Genomic DNA, 27,202 nt, shown 5'->3' on the forward strand with positions numbered 1-27,202 from the left:
TGGAAAATGCTAAAAACACACCAAAAACTCAATTATCACTGTATGCAAGCTTGATATACCTTGTGATATTCCCCTCGTCAGCCAATTATGCTTTACAATACATGTTCTCTGGGTAATATGCAGCTGAGGAAAGATATTAGAAAGTATCCTGTGGACATGCGTTGAGCCATCAATGGACGTGTCCTGTAGCAATGAACTCCCGGCCTCTCTCTGTTTTTCTACATCTTTGGAGCTTCAACAAAAACAACATCAGGAGCATTTCCTCACACAAGCTCATCATGGGATCCATATTAACCACTTGGTGACCGGCTCCTGTACATACACCTCCGCAGTTTAAAGATTGATATCTCGGTAACTGCAGCAGCTGCTGCCACAAGCGAGGTGTCCATCTTTTGAGCCGACGGTCCTGTTTATGATAATGGTGGTCTCTGCGGCAGATTCACTGCAAGATCACTGTTATCGGCGGTGGGAGAGTAGCCACCTCCCCTCCTGCCACTCTCCTGCACCCTCTGCCGCTTACCGGAGCTGTTGGCAGTGGTGGAGGCGATTGGGACCTATCTGTGGCTGGGTATGGAGACGAGTGAGGTGAAGATGGCCCCCACCTGTCTGCATACTATAGCAAAACGTTACTTCCGCCCATACGTCTTAAAGGGACATTTTTCTGTTATTTTTTTTCAAATGACAAATTTTTTTTTTATTTTTGTCCAAATATGAGATCTGAGGACTTTTTGACCCCAGATCTCATATTTAAGAGGACCTGTCATGCTTTTTTCTATTACAAGGGATGTTCACATACATAGGAATAAAAGTGACCCGATTTTTATTTATTTATTTATTTTTTTACGGTGAAAAAATAAAATCAAGTAAAATAAATTAAAGGTTCCCCCCCCCCCCTTAAGTTATCTGTCCCAGCGAGCTCATGCGCAGAAGCAAAAGCATACATGAGTAGCACCCGCATGTGAAAACGCTGGTCAAACCACACAAGTGAGGTATCCCCATGATTGGTAGAGCGAGAGCAATAATTCTAGCTGTAGACCTCGTCTGTAACTCAAAACATGCAACCTGTAGAATTTTTTAAACTTTGTCTTTGGAGATTTTTAAGGGTAAAAGTTTGACGCCATTTCACGAGCGGGCGCAATTTTGAAGTGCGACATGTTTGGTATCAATTTACTCAGCATAACATTATCTTGCCCAATATATAAAAAAAAAATTGGGCTAACTTTACTAATGTCTTTATTTTTTTTATTATTCAAAAAGGTGAATTTTTTCCAAAAACGTGCGCCGGAGGAGTGTCGGTGGTAAAGCGGTGCTGTTTTTAGCAGAGCTTTACCGTCTGATTTGCGGCGCTATTCGGGTGTTAGCAGGGTGGTTTTACCCCCCCCCTCGCGCTAGCGCCCGAGAGTTAAAAACCACCGCAACGCGCCTCTGCAGCTGGCGGTAAAGCCGTGCTGCCCCATTGATTTCAATGGGCAGGAGCGGTGTACACACCTTCACCGCTCCGGAGATGCTGCTAGCAGGACTTTTTTTTTTTTTTACCATCCTGCCAGCGCACCGCTCCAGTGTGAGAGCCCACATTTTCACATTGGAGAGACGGCAGCGGCTGTTTCAGGTAGGTTTGCAGGCACTATTTGTATATGCAATAGCGCCGACAAAACGACCCAGTGCGAAAGGGGTCTTAGTGGCAAACCAACCAAAAAATAAAAGTGCGCTACAAGCACACTGCTTTCTCAGCTGCTACTCACTGTTCTCTCACAGAATGGCTGGAATAGTTAATGTTTTTCGTGCTTTCTAATCATTTGGGAGGGTCTCTTGAGGTTATCTTTTAGTAAACGCTCCTGAACGCAAACGCTTCTAAACGCTGCTAATCGCACGTTTTTAAACAGCTTACAAGCTGTGATGTTCCAGTTTTTAGGAGAGGTTGAGAAATGTCCCGTGTAGGGCTGAAACAACTAATCGATTAATCAACAACTAATCGATTATGAAATGAATCGATTACTATTTTCATAATCGATTAATTGGCCAGTAACATAATGGGGTTAAAAAAAAGAGCCCTTTATAGTACAAGAGCAAATAATCGCTACTGTAAATATTACTTTCACTGTTCAACAGGGAAAAAAATGAACCCCTTACAGTAGTGATTATCTGATTTTATTTATTTATTTTTTTCTACTATAAAGGGCTAATCAAAACGTACAGCAAAAAAAGCACTGCAGAAACAAATCAAAAGCAAACTGCATAGGCGATTACCGAACCTTATGCTGGCCACACAGATCAATTTTCAAATGAGAATATTCAGACGAAAAATCTTTGTACATTCACTGAATGAAAGAATTTAGTTTGAAATTTTCACTTGTTTTTAACATTCTTTTTAAAATGAATGTAATTTCTGAACGAAAATCACATCCACTGTCTGAAAATGCCTTTGACTAAGAAGTTTTCTATTTCCAAATTTTCCCATCACTGTGGTTAAACATGAATGTCAATTTGACCCACTTTTTTTTTTTTTTTAATTTATTAACCGATTAATCTATTCAATAATCGGCCAACTAATCGATTATGAAAATAATCGTTAGTTGCAGCCCTAGTCCCGTGTACATGAAGCCTTAGGTTGGCCACACTGTCGAAATTTCAAAATTTCCTTTTGAAAATCAAAAAAAAATCGTTATTTTGTGATCCGATGGCGCCACCATTGATTTCGAAATTCGACCAACCAAGCCTTCGATATCATCTCGTGTTGCTACAGAAAATAATTTTTTCGTGGCTGTGAATCTTCTCTTCTTTCCGGGAATTTTCTTTTTACTTGCACATACGCATTTCTTTTTCGATTTACATTTCTCGCATGATTCTCCTATCATTGATTAGAAAATTGCTCGTTTTTCAAAAAATTTCCAACATGTCCAATTACTCAAATTCGATGGCCGCGTGACTGGCGGCTCCCGCGTGACGTCACACGACTCCGACCAATTAATGCCGGAGTTCACAGCCCCAGAAGGAAAAGGGGTGAAGGTGGACGCTTGCTGGTGGGGACAGCGGTTTCAGGTAAGTGGCACATAATGGGCTACTATGTGATGCATAGTAGCCCATTATGCTTTTCCTTTGCAGGGAAATAGAGAAACCCCATCAGGGATTACTTCCTCTTTAACCGCTTCCCGACCGCCTCACGCAGATACTGCGGCAGAAGGGCACGTACAGGCAGAATCGTGTATCTGTACGTTGCCCTTTTAAGAGGCAGGTTGCGGGTGCACGCGCCTGCCTGGAGCTTTGTGAGCATGATCGCGGGTCCCACGGACTCGATACCCGCAATCGTCAAACTGACAGGAAGAACGGGGAAATGCTAATGTAAACAAGCATTTCCCTGTTCTGTCTAGTGACACTGTCACTGATCACCGCTCCCTGTTAACCGTGGGGGGAGGGGCTGTGTTTGACACAACACGTTGATCAGTGTTGTAGCACACACAGCCCCCCAGTTAGAATCACTTCCTAGGACACACACAACCCCTACAGCTCCACCTAGTGGTTAACACCTTCACTGCATGTCACATTTACACAGTAATCATTGCATTTTTAATTGTGCTGATCGCTGTATAAATGTGGTCCCAAAATCGCACCAAAAGTGTCCGATGTGTCCACCATAATGTCGCAGTCACGATAAACGCTGATCGCTGCCATTACTAATAAAAAAAATTTTTTTTTCATAAAAATGCCATAAAACTATCCCCTATTTTGTAAACGCTATAACTTTTGCGCAAACCAATCAAACGCTCATTGTGTTTATTTTTTTTACCAAAAATATGTAGAATAGGTATTGGCCTAAACTGAAGGGGAAAAAATGTGTTTTCTTTTTTTATATCTTTTTTTGGGGATATAGTAAAAAGTAAAAAATGCGTTTTTTATTTTTCAAAATTTTTTTTTGTTTATCACACAAAAAAATAAAAACGCAAAGGTGATCAAATACACCAAAAGAAAGCTCTATTTGTGGGGAAAAAAAAGAACGTTTTGTTTGGGAGTCATGTCGCACGACCGCGCAATTGTCAGTTAAAGCGGCGCAGTGCCAAATCGCAAAAAAACGCTCTGGTCTTTGGCCAGCCAAATGGTCCGTTGTTGAAGTGGTTAATACTAAATCATACAAAGACATTTTGGACAGGTGTGCACTTCCAAATGTATTGCAACACTTTGGGGGAAGGCCCTTCTGTGTTCCATCACTGTGTGCTTCTGTGCACAAACCCAGTTCCACAAAGACAGTGGGGTTGATTTATTAAAACTGGGGAGTGCAAAATCTGGTGCAGCTCTGCCTAGTAACCAATCGGCTTCCAGGGTTTTTTTTTTTTTTTTTTTCCGTCAAAGTGGAATTGAACAAGCTAGAAGCTGATTTGTCTACCATGCTCAGCTGCACCAGATTTTGCACTCTCCAGTTTTATTAACTCAACCGCATGGTTTGCCCAGTATGGTGTTGGAGGAACTCAAGTAAGATGCACATAGCCCCCCGATCTCAGTACTGTTGAGCACCTTTTTAGGATGAGTTCAAATGCCAAGTCTTTTAGACCAACGTTGGTACCTGACCTCAAAAATGTTTCAGCTGAATACCACATCCTCCAGGATCTTGTGGAATGCTTTTCCAGAAGAGTGGGGGATAGAATATTAATATTAACTCTTGTGCTATTGGAATGTGATGTCTCTACAAGTTCCTGTAGGTTCAGTGGATAGAGATTCACAAGCTTTGGCCATATAGTGTTTATTGGAGTGTTGTGGGTGACCAGATGGGGTGGGAATGGATGAGAGCCCTGGAGACGGGTTATAGCTGTATTCCTAATGTAGAGGCACAGCGTAGAACAGCCTTTCTCAACCTTTTCAACACCGAGGAACCGTTGAAATAGTTCTCCGGTCTCAGGGAACCCCTTCTAAAAATTGGAAATCTACAACTCATGATACATTAGTGTGATGGTCAGTGGGAAGAACGGTCCTTACACTTGTGGTCATTGGGAAGAATTACCTCCTTACAGATAGCTAAAAAGATCAATGGTGTCGGTGGGAACTTATCTGAGAGGCAGAAATTGCCCAATGCTGAAGGAACCCCTACAACCTCTGGAGGAACCCTAAGGTTCCACGGAACACTGGTTGAGAATCACTGGCGTAGAAGATCAGGCTGCACATAATCCTAAAACGGTGATGGTGAACCTTGGCACCCCAGATGTTTTGGAACTACATTTCCCATGATGCTCATGCACTCTGCTGTCTAGTAGAGCATCCTGGGAAATGTAGTTCCAAAACATCTGGGGTGCCAAAGTTCGCCATCACTGGCTTATAATAACCAAACCTCTGCCTATGGGCTTTGTCTTACACCCTTGGTACAGAAATGGCTTTTAAGTTTCCTGAATTTTTTATTCATTTTACACCTGCTAATGACATATCTCCTCTTCTAGGTAGTTCACCCGAAAACAGACGAGCAGAGATGTAGGCTACAGGAATCCTGCAAAGATATTCTAATCTTTAAAAACCTTGACCAGGTAAGCGTGTGTTTTGTATTTTTTCTTTACTTTTTTTTTTTTTTTTTACATTTTTTTTTTTTTTTGACACTCCTAGGAGGAAGATGTTTAGTAGTGGTGTGTGTAGCTCGGGGTTTCTCTGTGGCTTCTGGTTATATTGTTCTTGTATTGGAGATTATTTTACATTTTTTTTCAGGAGGATTTTTGTTGCATATGTGTAAAGCCTCATGTACACTGCAGCTGATAAATGGACATTTAGGTGTGTGTGTGTGTTTTTTTTTTTTTTTTTTTTTTTTTTTTCCCCAGCTGCCCCTGAACTCTCCTCTGTTATCTTATAAGTACACGTTCACTGAGTCATTTATAGTAGTTTCTAGGCAGTTGAGTTTAGAAGAATTTTTTTTTGGAAAGCAAAATATGCGTTCAGAGGCATTTGAAATGTCTGCTATAAGGAAGGATTTCCCCAGTGGGGCTTTTTAGCAGCAGGATGGCAAAGTCAAATACCTTTATCATAATTGTATATAGAGAAATTGATTTTATTTAAAGAATGTCCAATGTCATAGTATGGTTCGATACAATGTGTACAGAATATCATCTGGTTCAAAGAATACATATTCCACAATCCAATAAACGAACATGTTTGATTACACATTGTTGTATTACATAGTATTGAACAGTAGTTGAGCCCCCGACGTGTTTTGACCAGTATATGGTCTCTTCAGGGGGACAGTTGGATCTGAAAGAATTTACATAGATTCAAAGTTAAAAAACATGTCAATGTAGATCACATTGGATGAGCCAATGGTGGTATATTTACCGCTCAAAAGTGGAATCAAGATTCTAACAGCCGCTTTAAGGAATCCGAGAGGTTCTGATGGTCGCCCCCGTCTCCCCTCTTTCCCATTCCACTTTTGAGCTGTAAATATACCACCATTGGCTCATCCAATGTGATCTACATTGACATGTTTTTTTTTTACTTTGAATCTATGTAAATTCTTTCAGATCCAATTGTCCCCCTGAAGAGACCATATACTGGTCGAAACGCGTTGGGGCTCAACTACTATACAATACTATGTATTACAACAATGTGTAATCAAACATGTTCGTTTATTGGATTGTGGAATATGTAATGTGTATTCTTTGAACCAGATGATATACTGTACACATTGTATCGAACCATACTATGACATTGGACATTCTTTGAATAAATCAATTTCTCTATATACAATTATCATAAAGGTATTTGACTTTGCTAGCCTGCTGCTAAAAAGCCCCACTGGGGAAATCCTTCCTTTATATTTCGTATTTTAGGGGTGTGCAGCGCTCTCCATCTTCTTCTCTCTGTCTTCTCCATATCGCATTTGAAATGCCTGTAACCGCTGGCATACGCAGTAACTCGTGTTTAGCTGTGTTTCGTTTTACAGGTGTTTTTAATGGAGATTCATTTTTGACTACCTGAAAAAAGAACGCTTCTAAATACAAACGCAGCTAAATGCGGGATGTAAACACGGCAAAGCAACCTTTTTAAAAAGAAAGTAAACTCTCCCACTCTGATGCTGCTTTTCATTTAGTCCATTATAATAAGTAATTGACAAACTATAGCCACTGTAAGCCGATGCGCAGATCTGCACATACCCTCGAGGCTTAACGGTAAAGATGGAAGGGTGTTTTTTTTTTTTTTTTTTTTTTTTTTTTTTTCTCATGTTAGGATTAGTCACTCAACATAGCGCTGCTGCTCTCTTATTCACACTGGGCAATGGATAGGATTTCTTACAACCTAAAAGGAGTGCGCACAACTTTCCCTAGTGTAATCATATTAGAAGCAATGTTAAAAATCTTTAATAAATGCACTCTCAAGGTTCCAGAAAGTAATCGGTATGGCCGCTGCAAGGTCCGGCTGGATTATACCTCCAATGGAGCCTACGGACAGCTGGGAGCCACAGAAGCCGGTCCTCAGAGCGCAGATGCTACTACGCTTGCGTTTGGTCCAGCTGTCGCCTCGCTATGTAACAGAAGGAAAGGTCGTGTGATCGAGGTCAAATGTCAGTTGCCACGATGACGCGTTTTGGAGGCATGGCCTCCTTTATCAAGTCACGCCCACCATACGGATACACTAGAGCAGTTGTGTACTCTTCTTTTTATGTTAGAGCAGGGGTCTCCAAACTTTTTAAACAAAGGGCCAGTTTACTGTCCTTTAGACTTTGGGGGGGGGGGGGGCGGATTCTGACCGGTGGTGGTAGAGAATTCCCTGGGCCGAGCATCAGTGAGAACAAACACGGCCTCAGTGTTGGTGGTCAGTAGGAGGGGGAATAGTGCTCCATCATTGGTATTAGTGGAAGAAATGGTGCCCCATTGCATTGTGAGCAATAGTGTCCCAAGGGCCAGATGAAGGCTAGCAAAGGTCTGTATCTGGCCCCCGGGCCACAGTTTGGAGACCCCTTTGTTAGAGCAATGGATAAGTATCTCCCGGAAGGAGGGCTTTGCCTTCCTCTGTATGAAATTGATACAGTAAATCAATTTTCAGTATGCGTTGTCTGCTTTGGGAGTCGAGAATAAAGTCCTCTGTTTGCCTTGATATCTTCTACTTAATCTGACCACACGGAGAGGAGAAAGAAGAGGGGGTCTTTTCCGGGTGGTAAAAGATTTGGCAGCGTGCAGGAGTTGACAAAGGATGGATTTCCTAATACATACTTCCAAGCATGCAAAATCCTTTTGCTGATATTGTCATTGATTCTTCAGCCAGGAAGATCTCTGAATCCTAATCTTCTTTCTCCTGAGGGAAGAGCTTTCCCCGTATACCCGGTGGAAAATTCCTCATGAGCCATTCTCACTTCTGGGAATCCGTTGGAGGATGTGGGTTGAAATTTCCCCTAAGTATCTTCAAAAATTGAGAACTAGTATGTCAAAGGTCTGCAAAGCTGTAATTGCTGTAAATTGAGGATTTTTAGATGAATGTAAAGTTTGAAGAACAGAAGAGTTGCACAACATGTTAGGACGTTGTCCATTTATGGACTATAATTTGATTTTTTTTATATATAGATATATAGATATATAGATATATATATTTATTTTTTCTTGCTGCCAGGCCTCAGCAGTAATGTGTACATCCGGATGTGGGGAGGATGGGGTAGGAAGACGTACATGTTTGTCATTGAAGCCTTGGTACAAGAGAAGTGGCCTGTGCTCACTGTAGACTGTGTAGCTTCTTTTCTTGTTCTATGAACAGTAAATAGAGCGTTTTAATAATCATAAATTAGGTTACAATACTCTTTCATTCCAAACTGAATAAAATATGGATCTGCAAGCAGTAAAGGGTATGTTTGTGTACATGAGCCCTTAAAGCGACGTCCGCCGGGACTCCACGTTTTTTTTTTTTTTTTTATTTTTTTTAAAGCCAGCAGCTACAAATACTGCAGCTGCTGACTTTTAAAATAGTGACACTTACCCGCCCAGCGCGCCCGCGATGTCGGCACCCGAAGCCGATCTCTCGATCGTCTCTCGGGTGCTGCCGCCGCCATCTTGTGTATGGGAATCAGGAAGTGGAGCCTTTCGGCTTCATTTCCCGGTTCCCTACTGCGCATGCGCGAGTCGCGCTGCGCAATAAGGATGGACCCGCTGCCTCTGGGATCTGTGTGTTTCCCAGCAGGCAGCGGGGGGACTTTCGGAAAGGGGCGTAATCTACGCCCCTTTCCGCAGAGAGCTATCCCGGAAGTGGTTGCAGATACCTGTACTGTACAGGTACCTGAACCTCCCTCCCCCCTGAAAGGTGCCAATTGTGGCGCCGGAGGGGGGGAGGGTTCCGATGAGCGGAAGGTCCACTTTAGGGTGGACCTCCGCTATGCATTAACTCATGGTAACTGCAACTCGCCTTGCCCGGTATGATTTCAGAGACTGGAATTTAGTTGACATGGCTTACTGCAGTTTCCACATTGCTGTGTAATTAGAACCTGCTTGATTGCCTTTTTAGTTGACCATATATTTTTCTATAATTTATGAAGATGTTTCCGCAATATTGCATAAATTGACACTAAAGTATGTTGCTCGAAGGTGTTGGAAGAAACAGGTGGGACAAAATAATTGCAAGAATAATTTAGCACAACGGCTGAGTTTTTCTTAAAGTGGTATTAAACCAAAAAGCAAAAATTTGTTATAGTGAAACTTATGTCCTAGATCAATGAGTGCCCAACCTGTGGCCCTCCAGCTGTTGAAAAGCTACAAGTCCCCCTCTTGCTTGCCCTTTGGGAGTCGCGCTTGCCACTAGGGTTGCACTGATACTGGTATCGTGGCTGATACTAAGCGTTTGCATTGGTATTGGTACTCATACAAAGGCTACAATACCTGAAACCAATACTTTCAAGCTCAGTTCTTTCATCTGTCAGCAGTATTCCCCCACTGACAGCTGAAATGTAAAAAATAAAAAAAGCAGAGAATTATTGGTTAAGGAGCGGGTGCCACATCCTTGATCACTTCAGTACCGGACACTTCCCCTCTTCCGGCCCAGGCCAATTTTCAGTGCTGTCACATTTTAAATGACATTTTTGCGGTCGTGCAACACTGTACCCAAACTAATTTTTATCATTTTGTTCCCACAAATAGAGCTTTATTTTGGTGGGATTTGACCACCCCTGGTATTTTAATTTTATTTTTGCTAAACAAATAAATATTTTTTTTTAAATAAGTTTTCTCCTTCACTGATTGGGCGGAACTGATGAGCACCTCTAATGGGCATTGACTGGCAACCTGGTGGTAATGGGTGGGCATCCTGGGGGGGGGGGATTGGGGGAGGCACAGGACCCCCGTCACGAGAGCAGCCAATTGGCTTTCCCCTTAGCGTCTGTCAGCACGAGTGGCATAAAAGCCGATACACGGCTCTTCCTGTTTAGCCTGCGATCAGCTGTGATTGGACACAGCTGATCACATGGTAAAGAGGTAACTTTGACGTAGGCTCTTTAACTAGACTGGTGACAATTGTGCGCTGCACTCATCCGGCTTATCCTGCTGGACATCATATGACGTTGAGTCAGGATAACGTAACCACTTTGCGCATGTCATTCTGTTATATGGCGGGTGGGAAGTGGTTAAAAACCAATGACCGGTTCTCCTGTTGACAGCTGAAGTGTAAATTAAGTAATGAAAAAAAAAAAAAACAGCCAGGCAAAGTTTATCAATAAAATTGCTCACTTACTGCTCACTTACTGCTTCACTTACTGAAACAGGTAAACAATGTTTCTTTTTGTATCTTTTGGTTTCTTCATCTACATAACAAACATGTTATACTGACCTCCGTGCAGTTGATTTTGCACAGGCAGTCCCGATCCTCCTCTTCTCGGGGTCCCTTATTTTTGGCCCCTCCTTTCTATTGAGTGCCCCCCCCCCCACAGTCAGCACCTTCCTATTGGGAGCTGGGGCCAAGTCACAGCTCCGTGTGTCCATTCAGACACAACCTGGCCCTGGCCCTAGCCCTGTCCCCTCTCTCCCCTGATTGGCTGGCTGGCTGACTTTGACAGCCGCGGGAGACAATGGTACCCTTACAAACCACTTTGACCTACAGGTAAGCCTAAATTAAGGCTTACCTGTAGGTCCAAGAAATATCTCCTAAACCTACACGGTTTAGGAGATATTTGCCGAAATACAGGCATAGACAGCGGCGTGCAGACGCACGAAGCGCACTGCAGTTAACGGCGATATGCTGCGAGTGGCGGCTCCCGTGCGCATGCGTGGGAGTGACGTCATTGCGGCTCCGATGAATGACCGCTCCGGAGCAGCGAGACCCACCAAGAAGATTGATGCTCTGGACTACAGAGGACAGCGGTGACTTCGCTGGCTCCTGTGTCAGGTAAGTGACACATAATGGACTACTATGCGATGCATAGTCCTTTGCAGGAAATCGGAGGAAGTAAACCCATCAGAGTCCAGCGATGTCGGCATGGCAGCTGTCGGGTGCTGCCGCCGCCATTGCGGGTAATGGAACCCAGCAGCCTTAGGGCTTCATGCCGGGAACCCTACTGCACATAAAAAAAAAAAAAAACCTGCCTTCACAACTCCTTTTAAATCTGCAGATGAAGTCAATTTAAAGCAACCTGTCAAGTAAAAAAAAGTTGCTCTGTTTTAACCCCTTATTATTAACCCTTAATTTACACTAATCAGCCTTAAAGTAGGGTGCCCCCTAAAAAAAATAAAACAAAAATTTAAAGTCAGCAGCTACAAATACTGCAGCTGCTGATTATTAATAATCAGACACTTACCTGTCCCAGGGTCCAGCGATGCGGGGGAACGAAGCCCCCACTCGTTCTCCACTCGCGGCGCCGTCATTCTTACTGTGGGCACTCACTGCGCGGGCAGCGCAGGGCGCAGTGATACGCCGCACAGTCATCTGGGACACGTGACGGGTCCCAGGTGACTGTACGGCACGAGGGGAAGTGATGTCACCAGCCCAGGCAGGCAATGAAGAAGGCAGACTACGAGGGACTCCCTAGCAACAGGCATTTAGAGGTGAGTAAAAAAAAATAAAAATTCCATTTTTTTTTTTTTTTTAAGAATTTTTTTTTTTTTTTTAAGAATTTTAAACTATTTTTTATTTTTTGGTGGCAACAACACTTTAACTCTATTTTTTTTTTTCTTCACTTCTATTTTATAAACTATTAATTTTTTTGTTTTTCCTTTTTTGTTAATATTACCTTTAGCATATATTTTCACATTGAAAAAAAATAAAAATTTTCATTAGTAAATCACTTTTCAATGCTCTGTACAATTGCTGACAGCTGAAGTATAAACAAAACTGTTGCGGCAGGCATCGATAATTGGTATCTCGAGTACTATATATAAAAAAAAAAAGTATCCGTACTCGTAAAAAAAGAAAATGGTATCTGTGCATCCCTACTTGTAACTGTCAGCGGCCTGCAATGCCTCGTGAGACTTGTAGTTCCACAACCCGGACTGGGGGCATTGTAATACAGGAGGTGTGTTACTGACCAGATCACCAGGTGACAAACGGAGGGGAAAAAGGCCTGAAAACGAATGCAGTCACCACTTCTAATGATTTGGTTGAGCTTAATAGTTACAGTATAAGTAGAAATTAGTTTTTTTTTTTTTTTTTTTTTTTTTCCAGTGTGGCTGATCATTTGACTTTTCTTTATTTTATTTTTTCTGTAACATTTGCTCCCCCCCCCCCCCCCCACTGTCAAATGGCTTCCAGCAGTCAAATGGGTTGTCTGGTAATATTTAGAGAAGGGCATCACCAGATTTATCTGATAGATTCAGGAGAAAAATTCTCATTGCTGCAAGTCACATGATAAAAGCATCACGACAAACGTCCATTGGTTTCAAGTTTAACCACATGAAGACCATGAAGGCCTTTTCTGGCACTTTGTGTTTACAAGTTTAAATCTGTATTTTTTTTATTATTTTTTTGCTAGAAAATTACTTATAACCCCCCCCCCCCCCCCCCCCCCCAAAAAAAAAATTATGTATTTTTTTTTGTAAAATATGAAAGATGATATACCAGGTAAATGGATACCTAACATATCATGCTTTAAAAATTGTGCGTACTCGTGGAATGGCGGAAAACTACAGAACTTAAAAAATCTCCGTAGGCAACACTTTACATTTTTTTACAGGTTGCCTGTTCAGAGTTGCAGAGGCGGTCTGGTGCTAGAGTTATTGCACTCGCTCAAATGATCTCGGCGATGCCTCACTTGTGTGGTTTAAACAACGTTTACATATACGTGTGCTACTTGCATTTGTTTCTGCATGTGAACACGGAGGCAGGGGGGTGCTTAAAGAAATAATAAAATATATATATGTATATGTATAATTTTTTACTTTTTTTTTTTTTTTTTTTGGACTGTCCCTTTTTTAAATTTATTTTATAAATTTAATTTATTCTGCAGTCACTTTTATTCCTGTAATATAAATAAGGCTGACCGGTTCTCTTCATGGAGAGATCTGGGGTCAAAAAGAACCCAAATCTCAAATTTTACCTTTTTTAACCACTTCCTGACTGGCTTCTATATATATATATATATATATATATATATATATATATATATATATATATATATATATATTATATACACACATTACGGTGGCAGTTATATATGTACAGTGGCTCGTTTTAAGAGTCAGAGCAGACGCGCGCCTCTGCACAGCGGGGGACCCAATACGCGTGGGCTTGATCGCTGCTGGCCACCCACCATCGCAGTCAAGAGAGCCAGAACGAGGATTTGTGTGTAAACATACAAATCCCTGTTCTGACATGGGAGGACAAATCGTGTGTTCCTACGAAGTAGGAAAAGCTATGTCTTATTTTTTGGTTAAAAAAATTTTTTTTAGAATATTTGCATAAACTGATAAAGATTTTTTTTTATTATAATAAAAAAAAATATATATTTTTGTTTTTTGAAAATTGTAATTTTTTTTGTTTTTATAGCGCAAAAAAAACCCCACAGAGATGAGCTAATACCACCAAAAGAAAGCTCTATTTGTTGAAATTGAAAAAAGGGACATTCATTTTATTTGGGTACAGGGTCGCACGACCGCGCAATTTTCAGTTAAAGCGAGGCCATATCGCAAAAAATGGCCTGGTCATTAAGGGGGCAAATCCTTCTGGAGCTGAAGTGGTTTTAAAGCAAAAGATCCCAAAAAATTGATCTTATGGCTTTGAAATAAAAAAAAATTGTCATGGCATCACTCCGGTCCTCCAAGGCCATAGAGGTGATCAAAGACTATCTGGTCTTTGTTCGCCTCTGTGACTAGCTGTCGGATTGTTTCTTGGGTGTGCTGGTGAGAACGGTAAGCCCGAGAAACACTGGCGGGCGTCCCTTCCCGCTGCAGCTTTTGAAAGCGATCCAATGACTAAAGAGCCATTCGGACCGCTTTGATGAGATTGCCAGCCGCCAGCTGAAACCCCCCCCTGATATATATGGCAGCAATAACGCCGGTAGGCCACTTGCAAACCGCAGTGTGTGATATTCTGTTCTGATGAGAGGTAGAGAGAAGAAAATGAAGCAGAGATGATACATCCTCTGACATCCCTGCATCTAATTGGAGTGATATTCTGTCCAGATGTATGGTGAAATCGGAACCTAAATTTTAAAACGTTAGCAGAATGTCGGTGTCCACCAATGACGGCTTGCCTATTGTTAGACACGTCTGTAAAGAATTAATACTGATATGAGGATGTATGAGAAGCATTATTTCGGGAAGTAAAGGGGAAGTGTTGCTTTCTGCTGCTCAACACACTGCAGCTCTTTCCAGCTATACCCAATGCGTGTTTGGCTGCAGATAGGCGACACTGGGTGCAGCACTTTGCTCCTTTTCCTCAATTCAGCTAAACTGTCTGCAACTAAACATTGCTAATCGTTCTGTATGAATAACATGATTGCTTGGCATTGTGCGAGTCCAGCTGCTTTTAGAAAAGTCTACTAAACGCAGCTAAACTTTGAAATGTAGATGTCTGTGTGACTGTAGCCTAAGCCAGCCCTCAAATTCCACTCGCCTGCTCGCATTTTGGGAGTGGAATTTAGTGCAGTGTGAGTGAGGAGCAGGGATTGGCCAGGCTCTGTCTAGGGCAGTGATGGCGAACCTTGGCACTCCAGATGTTTTGGAACTACATTTCCCATGATGCTCCAGTACACTGCAGAGTGCCAGAGCATCATGGGAAATGTAGTTCCAAAACATCTGGGGTGCCAAGGTTCACCATCACTGGTCTAGGGGGACAGAGGGGCCGGTCTAGGGGGACAGAGGGGCCGATCTAGGGGGGTGGGACCTTGTTACGGCGCCGCCAAACACAGACTCAGCTCCGTGACACACAGCGGGAGGTGTGTGGGTGGGTGTGATCCATCATCCAGGCAATGGTGCGTGTATTGATGGACACAGTAAAGCTGCATTTGATGGGCACAGGGAGGCTGCACTGATGGGTACTGATATGCTTTATGTTAATATTGTTAAAGTTGTTAATTTTTGCAACTCTGTTCTGTATAAAACATTTAACAGTGTCATTTCTTGAGATAATTTACAAGGGCGTGTTTAGGGGCGGACTTAGGTTGTGGGGAGGGGTTGGGGCAACTGGTGGCAAGTAACTCTTAAAGTGGTTGTATACCCTTTTTTGTAACTTTTACCTACAGGAAAGCCTATAATAAGGCTTACCTGTAGGTAAAAAAATATCTCCTAAACCTGTACGGTTTAGGAGATATTCCCCTCGGTATGCGCCGCTGACTGCAGCGGCGCATGCGCACGAGGGGATTCTCGGCCTGAAAATCCGGCAGTGGCCGGCGGCCGGAAAGAAATCTCCCGCGCGCATGCGCCGAGGGAGCATGTCAGCTCCCTCGGCGTGGATCGTGCCAGTTGTCGGGGCCTCGTTCTAAGGTAAGTATTTCATAATGAGCTAGTATGCGGTGCATACTAGCTCATTATGCCTTTTTGCTTTGCAGGTGTTAAAAAAAAAAAAAAAAAAAAAAAAAAATAGCGGGTTTACTACCGCTTTAAGGCCTGGTTAGTGGCTCAGGAGTTGAAATTTTGAGCCCTGGCCTAAGCGATATGATTTGTATAAACTCACGTGGCATCCTATATAAAGTATGACCATCTTTCTTTTTGTTTTTTCTTTTAGGAACAGCTCTCTCAGGTTCTTGATGCAATGTTTGAACGGAGAGTACAACCTCAGGAACATGTCATTGACCAGGGAGATGATGGAGATAACTTCTATGTTATAGAACGGTAAATATCATTTGTGATTTTCTTGCTAACCGCCCTATAGCACTTTTAATGCTACAGGACAGCAGCTGTGCACCAGATCATGTATATATGTACGTTATCTGGCTCGTTCCCGCTCTTGGTATACACAGCAGGAGCCGCTAAGCGGGGTACTGTGGACTTGTTGTCTGCGGGCACCTGTCGATCATTCTTTACCAGAGGCAGAACGCCTGTCTGCCTAATGTAAACAAGGCAGATCCCCTTTCTGTCAGAAGAGAAGGCTTGGATCCTGTGTCTCTGCAAAGCACAAACAAGGGTCCATGTCTTCCCCCTAGTAAAAGTACCTCCCACACAGTTTAACCCTTTGATCACCCCTGATGTTAACCCCTTCCCAGCCAGTGTCATTAACAGTGACAGTGCATATTTTTTAGCGCTGATCACTGTATTTCTTGTCACTAGTCCCCAAAAAAGTGTCGGGGTCAGATTTGTACACCGCAATAACGAAATCCTGCTATAATTTGCTGATTGCTGCCATTACTAGTAAAAAAAAAATATTAAGTTGTAAATAGTTTGTAGACGCTATAACTTTTGTGCAGACCAATCAATAAACACTTTATTGCACTGTTTTCAAATTGTGACAGCGAGTGTGGGGCGAGTATCCCTCGCCCACTGTCTCAATGAGGGATTGTGGTACTGTGGGGACTGGAGCACAGTTTACATGTTATACTCTATAAACAGGTGTAGTGGTTCAAAAGTTTAACCAAATCCTTTGATGCAAAACTCCAGCCTTACCTTTTTTCCCCCTCTTTAGAAAGTCCTCTACATTGTGGAAAAAGATGAATTTCAATTCCTTGCAAGCCTGCGTGTCCACAATATAACCCTTTTAATGCCGCAGTAGCCATCTTGGGCCTACTTTTATTTCCTGTTTGACTTTAATCATTGTGATCAATCCCCTATCCTCCTCATCCCTACAGTCATTCACCCACCTCTCACAGCTAGTAGCTTTCACTGCCATCAGTAATTTTTATTTTTTTTTTCTTTCCCCCGGAGTGTATGAAAACACATCTAGCATCCCTTTAGATATGCATTTTTAAGCAAGTCTGCTAAGCAACCCACTAAGTATAAAAAGTACAGTTAGACTCCTTTCACACTGACCGCATCCGCCGTTGGCACTAAAGCGCCACTTGTGCAGTGCTTTAGCGATGCTTTTCAGCTGCTAGCTGGGTGGTTTTAACCCCAAAAAAGGATTTAAAATAGGGATGCACCGAATGGGTTTTTTGGTGCCGAAACCGATACCGAAAATGAAAAATACACTAGGCCGAAAACCGAAACCGATACCGAAACAGCACCGATACCGAAAATGACTGTTTTAAAAAAATACATGGTACAGGAGGTGGTCAGAGACTGGGGACATGGTACAGAAGGTGGTCAGAGACTGCATGCATGGTACAGGAGGTGGTCAGAGACTGCATGCATGGTACAGGAGGTGGTCAGAGACTGCATGCATGGTACAGGAGGTGGTCAGAGACTGCAGGCATGGTACAGGAGGTGGTCAGAGACTGGGGACATGGTACAGGAGGTGGTCAGAGACTGGGGACATGGTACAGGAGGTGGTCAGAGACTGGGGACATGGTACAGGAGGTGGTCAGAGACTGGGGACATGGTACAGGAGGTGGTCAGAGACTGGGGACATGGTACAGGAGGTGGTCAGAGACTGGGGACACGGTACAGGAGGTGGTCAGAGACTGGGGACACGGTACAGGAGGTGGTCAGAGACTGGGGACACGGTACAGGAGGTGGTCAGAGACTGGGGACACGGTACAGGAGGTGGTCAGAGACTGGGGACACGGTACAGGAGGTGGTCAGAGACTGGGGACACGGTACAGGAGGTGGTCAGAGACTGGGGACACGGTACAGGAGGTGGTCAGAGACTGGGGACACGGTACAGGAGGTGGTCAGAGACTGGGGACACGGTACAGGAGGTGGTCAGAGACTGGGGACACGGTACAGGAGGTGGTCAGAGACTGGGGACACGGTACAAGAGATGATCAGAGACTGGGGACACGGTACAGGAGATGATCAGAGACTGGGGACACGGTACAGGAGATGATCAGAGACTGGGGACACGGTACAGGAGATGATCAGAGACTGGGGACACGGTACAGGAGATGATCAGAGACTGGGGACGTGGTACAGGAGATGGTCAGAGACTGGGGACGTGGTACCGAAGATGGTCAGACTGGGGACATGGTACAGGAGATGGTCAGAGACAGAGGACGTGGTACAGGAGGCATCCCCCATTGCAGCCAGTGTGTCCCCATTGCAGCCAGTGTGTCCCCATTGCAGCCAGTGTGTCCCCATTGCAGCCAGTGTGTCCCCATTGCAGCCAGTGTGCCATTTTGCAGCCAGCATGTGCACTGTGTGCAGGGAAGAGAGCCGCCTCCGTCTCCTGTTTGATAACAGCGCCGGGAACATCACAGCTTTCATTTCAATAGCTGTGTGTTCCCGGTGTCTTGTAAAATAGTGTCCTCCATCAGATGGTGTCCCCTGCGTACTGCGCATGCGCAGTACACAGGAACACAGATTCCGAAAATTGCCGAGAAAGACCGGCGCCTGCGCCGTGAGTCCAGGTTCTATCCCCACTATCCAAGTGGACATAGAGTTAGAATAAAAAAGAGCCGAGCGGAGCGAGGCCGAGCCCGAAGCGTGGCGAGCGAAGCTCGCCCGCGAGGGGCCCTCTAAAATTCTTAACCCTATGTCCGCTTGGATAGTGGGGCTACCTCCTCCACTCACGGCGCAGGCGCCGTTCAGCTTCTGAGTTTTTCCGAAGCTTCGTCTGCTCCGTAATGCGCATGCGCTGTACGGAGCGGACAGCATTTGATAGGCGGACTCTATTAGGCAGAACACCGGCCGTGCGCCGTCACACGCAGCCCCTCCCCCTTGTCCGGGCACTTTGATAGACAGATCATCCGTCCAATCCTGCGGATGATCTGTCTATCTAAGTGCCCGGACAAGGGGGAGGGGCTGCGTGTGACGGCGCACGGCCGGGAACACACAGCTATTGAAATGAAAGCTGTGATGTTCCCGGCGCTGTTATCAAAAAGGCGGCGGAGGTGGCTCTCCTGCGCTATGATGGGCGTGACCAGGGGCGGGGGGCGGAGCCCCGCCCCCACCCAGGCCACGCCCCATTTTCGGCTCCATTATCGGCCGTTTTTCTCTTTCGGCAAATTGCCGAAAAGGGCATTTTCGGCCGATATGTTTCGGCGGCCGAAATTTCGGTGCATCACTAATTTAAAACTCCCATTTTTTATAGGTGCTGCCAATTCATTGCACTGGGCAGGGTATTTTGGTAGCGCTAAATACCCAGCGATGCCAACCCGCCACAAAGAGGCTACTTGTAGGACTTTTAATAACGTCCTGCAAGCGCACCGCCTGAGTGTGAAAAGACACACTGCAGTGGATGGGAGGCGCTTGGTATAGACTATTTCTAGTGCCCAAGCGCCTGAAAACTGCCCCAGTGTGAAAGGGGTCTTATACTTTGTTGAACGGGTGTGGCATTGAGCCATGTATGAAGTCGCTGGATTTACCTACGTTACCCGTGATCTACGACTACGTAACATTACCAAATATCTTCTGGTTCCTGCTGGCCCCCATATATAGTAAAGTTAATGGATATCTGGAAAATGTCCCGTTACATGTAGCTTTATTAATGAAAATGATTTTCTTTGTGACCGATTCTGGTCCAGTGTTTGGGGAACCCTATAAAATTGTATGTCTCTGAGGAGAATGCTTTGTTTTGGTTTGATCTTATCTAAGCTTTGCCAGCAAAAAGCTTCCTTTTTTTTAAAAAAAGCGATTGGATCTCTGCAGAAATAATCTGCATGTTTTTTATCCAAAGTGTTCCACACTGCGGAAGTAGCATTGACGTTTGTTGCAGTGAGCGGCTTGTTGGAGGTTCAATCGGTGCAGCAAACGTTTCTTGCAGATTGTGATTTATATTGTATTGCGGTGAATCGAGTTGGAAAACTAGTAATTTAAGGCTTTGTGCAGCTGGAGATTAATGATCATCTGCTCTGCGGAGAGCCACCCCTTTACTTGTGCAGGAAGCACTCAGCCACCCCCTTTATTTAAGCTTCGCTATTTCTTCAGGATCTTGTACTGTCTGTTAATACAGATGTGTACGTATGCTAAATGAGCAAATATTTGAAATAACTTGTTCGGGTTTTATTTTTATTTTCCTTCTGTGATGTGTGTTGCTAAATAAATACTCAATAGCTTATCTTGTGTTTCCTGGTTACAGTTTATGTACGTGAATGCTGCTTTCAGCTTCGAACAGCTTTTTTTTTACCTTTTTATATACAGAGGCAGCCCGTGCATTATGGGCGCTGCCCCGACACCTCCGCTGCCCTCCCTATTCATGTGCCCAGACCCTTTCAGGATGCCGGTCACATGAAATACTATGGCGGGAATAGGTGGGGGGTGTGTTTTTGAAGCACGTGATTAGAGCCAGAGGCCCTAATAGGCTTTAAAATGGGGTGGGCTTGCGGAGCAGAGCACTGCATCCCGATCCCGCCCTGTTGTGTGGCATAACGAACACATTTTCGCTATTTTCACACTGACGTTCCTCCTCGCCAATCAGCAGGCAGGTCAGTGAGACCTGTCTCCCAATTGGCGAAAGCATTAGGCGATCCTATTGGATGCCTAACAATTTGGCGGAAGAGGAGTCGAGCAGACACAAGAGCCGCAACCGCCCCTTCCAGCCAAAGAGGAGAGCCCTGTCACTGCAGGAGAGGAGCGATAAGTGACGCTGGACCGGCTGCGTGTGGGGTTGGGGGGGGGGGGGGGGTTGGGGCAGCTAATGTTGAATTGTTAGTGAAGTAACAATTGGCTGCATTTGATGGGCACAGTGAGGCTGAAATTGAGGCTGCACTCGCTGTGGAACTTAGGGGGTAAATTCTCTGCATTGTGTAAAAAGGCTGTTTTTAATGTCTAGCTTGGGAAGGCCAGCTAACGCACAGGCAATGGCCAATCTGCACATGCTCAGTTGTCTTTTATGCTGGAGAGAACAGTTACTTGTTCTCAGAGATAGCCAGGTCACATGATATTGACATCACACATGTGGGTGTGTATACAGGCTGCAGGGAAAATCTCCACCTACCTGAACACTCAGCTCTGGAGTAACTGTGCAGTTGATCATGTAATAGTATACAGATCAGCCAAAAAGGTATATAGCGGCAGTATTTTAATGTAAAAAGATTTTATAAGCTGTGGGCACTGTGGGGGGGGGGGGGGGCAGATGAACTATTTTCATATTACTGGGTTGTTTAGTAACACTTTTTAAGGCAGCTCTATTATAGCCAATGGGGTTTTTACTAAAACTGGAGTAAAATCTGGTGCAGGTGTGCATGATGGCCAATCGGCTTCTAACTTCAGTTTGTTCAATTTAAGCTTTGAAAAATCAAACCTGGAAAATGATTGGTTTCTATGCAGAGCTGCAACAGATTTTGTATGTAGAGCACTAATTGATGTATGTAGTTTCCAGCACACCAAATAGCGTGCAAAGGTTTCGTTCATAGTGATTACATCACAAGGGAAGAGTGCAACATTCCGGGGTCCCTTCGTCAGCCATGTGATATCATTGCATTGAGATCCATTGTGTCAAGTTGGGCAACCCTTTCAAAATGGGATATAATGCACTTTAGTGGGCATAGATTTTGTGTCTGTGGCATTGGGCGTTGGTGGCAAGAAACAACGCCGCCCCCCCCAGGGCATTTGTATCGTGAGAAACACCCCCCTCCCCGGCATTTGCATCGGCAGAACAAACACCCCAACCCCCCCACTTTTGTCAGGAGAAACAGACGCCCCCCACCCCCCCTGGCTTTGGGAGATAACATCCCAGATCCAAACAACCCCCCCTGTTATTGGCGTCGGGAGAAACACCCCACCCCCACCCCCTAGTCATGGCGTCGGGAGAACAACCCAGATCCACCACCAGCCCCGCAGAATTGGCGTCGGGAGAACAACCCCCTCACCCGGCGTTGGGATAAATGTCAGCATTTCATGTGACACTATCTACATTTTTTTTTATTTATGTTTTTTTACTTTACAACTTTTAGCAGCAAGATCCAGTGTAAATGAGTATTCTCAGTACCCCCGTGTACAGGAGCCGTTTAAAACATCCACTGCTATTTGTCAATAAGTAATTCTGTGCTAAGATCTATGAAAGTATGCTAATGAAATACCAGTCCCTTCATACAGCAGGTCATAAAGGTATACATGGTTTCACAGCATAGTACAACATTCCACATGGTTGTATCATGAACTGTGCACACCCTTATCCCAGGTTTAAGAAGAAATGCCGCAAAATGTTAAATAAAAGCATTGCAGGGGGTTAATGTAACTTTGACCCCTACACTTCTGAGGGCTCTCTGTTGGAGCAAGAATTCTGAAAACTCTTCTAACTGCTGCAGATCTGCTGCTAAAATCATCTGGTCCTGTTGGAATTGGGGTCATTGGCTCAATAGGAATTGGTGGGTGCTCAGCTGTTAGAGTGAAGTTTTCCCGGCTCTTAGTTTGAGTGAATGGCTGTCCAAGAAAGGCCCCTTTTTTATACCGGTGTGGTAAAACGGCACTATTTTTAGCGGCACTTTACCGTTGTTTTTAGCGGTGGTATTCGACCGCTAGCGGGGCGGTTTTACCCCCCTGCTAGTGGCAGAGAAAGCGTTCAAACCACTGCAAAGCGCTGCTGCAGCGGTGCTTTGCCAGCGGTAAAGCCGCGCTGCCCCATTAATTTCAATGGGAAGGAGTGGTATACACACCGCTCCAAAGATGCTTCTAGCAGGACTTTTTTTTTTTTTACCATCCTGCCGGCGCACCCCTCGTGGCTTTCACACTGGAATGTGATGAGCGGCTCTTTCAGGGCGCTTTGCAGGCGATATTTTTAGCGCTGTAGCGCCTGCAAAGCGCCCCAGTGTGAAAGGGGTCTAAGTGTACATCAGTTTTCCATCCTCTGCAGTGCATGGTGGACTTATTTACAAATTAAAACAAATCTAGTATCCAGAGTCTGTTTCTGTAAAACATAGTATTTTCTAGCTACCATAAGACTTCTACTTAGATATTTTTAGATTGTGTTTAAAAAAAAAAAGAGTGAGAAGATCTTGTGTTCTGATATTCCCTCTGTATATATTGTAAGTTTTTGTATTCCTTCAGGCTCAATTGAAGCATAAATTGTCATCGGGAAGTATATGCGTGCCTAGCATTTGGGATCAAAACTTAATGGTGGGGCTCCTTCCTTAAAGCAGTGGTCTCCAAACTGCAGCCCTTTGCTTGGTTTTATCCGGCTGTGGGGGTACCATTTCAGCCACTGATACCAAAAATGGGGCATAATTCCCCTCACTGACGCCAATGATGGGACACGATTCTTTCCAATGACGCCACCAATAAGGCCCAAAGACACAAAAAGGGACAAAATTCCTTCCAATGAGACAACGATGGGGCCCAATGACCCCAATGATGGGACACAATTATTCCCAATGAGGCCCAAAGACACAAAAAATGAGTCACGATTCCTTCCAATGATATCAATAATGGGACAAAATTCCTCCCAATGAGACTAACGATGGGGCCCAATGATGGGACACAATTCTTCCCGATGAGGCCCAAAAATGAGTCACCATTCCTTCCGATGATATCAATAATGGGACAAAAGTCCTCCCATTGTGACGAACGATGGGGCCCAATGACCCCAATGATGGGACACAATTCCTTCTGTTGACACCACCAATGAGGCCCAAAGGCACAAAAAATGGAACGAAATTCCTTCCAATGATACCAATGAGACGAACGATGGGACACAATTCTTCCAAATGAGACCAAAAACGAGTCACCATTCCTTCCAATGATATCAATAATGGGAAAAATTCCTCCCAATGAGATGAACGATGGGGTCCAATGACCCCAGTGATGGGACACAATTCCTTCCAATGACACCAAAAATGGGACAAAATTCCTCCCAATGAGATGAACAATGGGGCCCAATGTCAGGACATAATTCCTCCCGAAGACACCAATAATGGGACACAATTCCTCACAATGAGGCCCAATAACGCCAATAATGATACACAATTCCTCCCCTTGAGACTAGCAATGGGGCCAAATGACTCCAATGACGGGACAAAATTCCTCCCAATGACACCAAGCATGGAACACCATTTTTCCCACTGACATCAAAGATGGGGCATTGTTTTCTCCTATTGCCAGTGGGACCTTTTCTACTCCCAATGACCCTAGTCCAGCCCCCTAAAGTCTGAAGGGACAGTAAACGGGCCCTTAGTAGTTTGGAGGCCCCTGCTTTTTTAAAAGATAAGTTCACGTTTGGAACATTTTGCATTCCACCCATTAAGGCAGAACATGTAACATGTTCCAGCATCTGTAGTCCCCCTCCCATTGCTTATACTTGCTGTTGATGGTCATGTTTTTATGCTTATTGCTTAGAGTAGCACAGACCTTTGGAGGTATATTGATCATTGTGCTTCACTTCAGTGTATACCCTTCAGACCTCTGCTGTAATAGTATTGGGGGAAGGTGTTCATTGAGTCCCAGATACTTCCTAGTAGTTTTACTTGTGGCATAGCACATAAGAGTGCCTGGTACACCGGAGTACAATGTTTAAAAGCAGAACTAGAATAAGTAACCCAGTAAGATTTAAAATTATGAAGCTGGCTTTTGACGCAATAGTCAGCAATCAAGATCTTTTCCTCTGCAGTACGTTTTTCTGCAGTTAGAAGTCCTCGGTCTGAAGCTAGCTTTCAACTCACTTCCTCTGAGCCCAGGTCACCCGCAGTTTTTCTAGCAATTAAAAGAGAAGCCGTACAATGTTGAGCTCATCTGTCACTCTGCTCTCCCCCTATCGGCATGCTTCTTATCAGCACATGAACTTATTTGCTCCTTCTAGTGCCTCTCGCTCTCGCTCTCTCGCCCTGCTGTACAGGTAATACAAGAGGGTGATGTCAGGTCAGATTGAAGTGCTCACTGCTTTAATAGAAAGTGTTTATTACTTGGGTACAATTATTTGTGTTAAATCTGCCTGAATTTTATCTTCCGTTTCCTGTGCTGGCTAATCGGTCAGTGCCTCTCTAGATGTGGCAGACAACTTCTAGAAATACCCTTGACATGCCTCGGTGGCTTAAAAGCCTAACTCCAGCCATCTGTGACAAGGCAGGAAATGGGGGGCGGTGGAGTGGAGTCCGGAATGAATCAGGAAGGCACAGACAGCAATAAATAAAATTAAGTTCTGTCCCTTCCCCCCCTGCCACAAAAACATTTTTGTCTGTCTCTTCCTTGGAGAGTTTTCTCATCACTCTCTCCCTAACTTGGAAGTAGGGGAATCCCAGTAGGAACACAGACTGTAATAGAAACCTTGAGGGCTCGTTCACACCAGAAGGTGCGGCTGAGCATGCGTGCTTTTCTGCACATTCTTGCACATCACGTTTTGGGGAAACCCATTAGGAATGCTAGATGTGTAAGGTTGCCATTGAGATCCAATGCCACCTGGGTGCGTCTACAGAAGGCGATGCGTGTTTGTGCAGGAAAAGTTCCTACACCGCACCTGGTGTGAAAAATCCTATCCCAGGGGTGTCAAACTCCATTTCATTGTGGGCTGCATTAGCAGTATTGCTGCCCTCAACTGGCAGGTTGTATCTGGGGTGCACTATGTAGTGTGTAGGGTTCAGGAATGTGTGACGCATTGAGTGCGGTGCCCGGAGGTGTGCGCCGGACAGAGTGCGGTGCCCGGAGGTGTGCGCCGGACAGAGTGCGGTGCCCGGAGGTGTGCGCCGGACAGAGTGCGGTGCCCGGAGGTGCACCCGCGCCCCCCAAAGCTTTCTCTGATCTTTCTCCTACCTGGCCCAGCTTTAGTACCTCCCTGTGTAGGCGGCTCTGCCTCGCACTGCAGGGAGATCCTTTCTCTCTCTCTCGTGAGGATTGTCCCCGCCATTCATACATGCAAGGATCTGTTATATCCGGGAGCCACTGAAAGCAAAACTGTCCCTTCTAAACACAGATGGCTTTTCTGTTTACAAGTGACAGCAGGGAGCTGGAGCAGAGGACGAGAGCTGGAGGTGACGGAAGGAAGTTCCACCACATTCCAACTGCCAATCTAGGTGTGAGGGCCACATGATGAGGGCTGGTGGGTCAGATTTAGCCCGTGGGCCTTGTATTTGGCATATGTGTGCTCCAACCCGATCAAATGCAAAATTTTAAAATATTTTGTTCTCTAGTTGCACTTTTAAGCCCATTGCTCTCTAGATTCCTCTAGGGTTGCAACAATGCAAACGGTTCAGTAAGCATTTGTGTATTTCAATGTCTTAGCACAGTGTTTGCATTAATGTACTCTAAGGCCACGTACACACGGGCGGACTGTCTGACGGACTTGGTCCGCTGAAACGTGTTTCAGCGGACAATCCGCCTGTGTGTGGGCTTCAGCGGACTTTTTCAGCGGACAGTCTGGCGGACTAAGTCTTTTGGAATTTCTGTAATATTGTCCGTCCAACTTGGGTTTCAGCGGACAGTCCGCTCGTGTGTAGGCAAGTTGGACGGACTAAGTATGGCGCATGCTCAGAAAGGATTTACACGGCCGAAGGTTGCATTGCAGTGTATTGGACGTCGTATTTCTAGTCCCGTCGTACGTGCTGTACACGTCATCGCGCAAGCTTTCAGCGGACTGTCTGTTCATCGTGTGTGGTCAAGTCCGTTCATTCAAAAGTAGGACGGACTGTCTGTCGGATTGTCGGACAGACTTAGTTGGGCAGACAGTCCGCCCGTGTGTACGCGGCCTTAATATTAAGTGGTTGAGATTTGTTAAAAGGTGGGTGCTCCCTTTGCATCCTTAACTTCCTTGTATAGCGAGATTTTCCACGTAGGTACGGTAACATTGATTTGAGAATAATCTATCTTGCGTATGGAATATCTGTGTGGTATTTCTTGTTTAGCAGCCCGAACACATCTGTATTGGGGGGGGTTCCCAGTGTGGTGAG

General features: G+C 44.7%; 1 protein-coding gene across 1 annotated transcript in view; it reads left to right on the forward strand.

Moving 5' to 3' along the window:
* Nucleotides 1-27,202, forward strand: part of PRKAR2A (protein kinase cAMP-dependent type II regulatory subunit alpha) — a 122,739-nt gene that overhangs the window by 74,257 nt on the left and 21,280 nt on the right. Inside the window, exons 4-5 of the mRNA XM_077451687.1 lie at nucleotides 5,421-5,504; nucleotides 16,087-16,193. Of these exons, the coding sequence (XP_077307813.1) occupies nucleotides 5,421-5,504; nucleotides 16,087-16,193 (191 nt within the window). The remainder of the gene's footprint in view (nucleotides 1-5,420; nucleotides 5,505-16,086; nucleotides 16,194-27,202) is intronic.

This window comes from Lithobates pipiens, unplaced genomic scaffold (genome assembly GCF_037356315.1).
Source record: "Lithobates pipiens isolate NorthernLeopardFrog02 unplaced genomic scaffold, aLitPip1_a1.2 Scaffold_23, whole genome shotgun sequence".
Classification (NCBI taxonomy): Eukaryota; Metazoa; Chordata; class Amphibia; order Anura; family Ranidae; genus Lithobates; species Lithobates pipiens.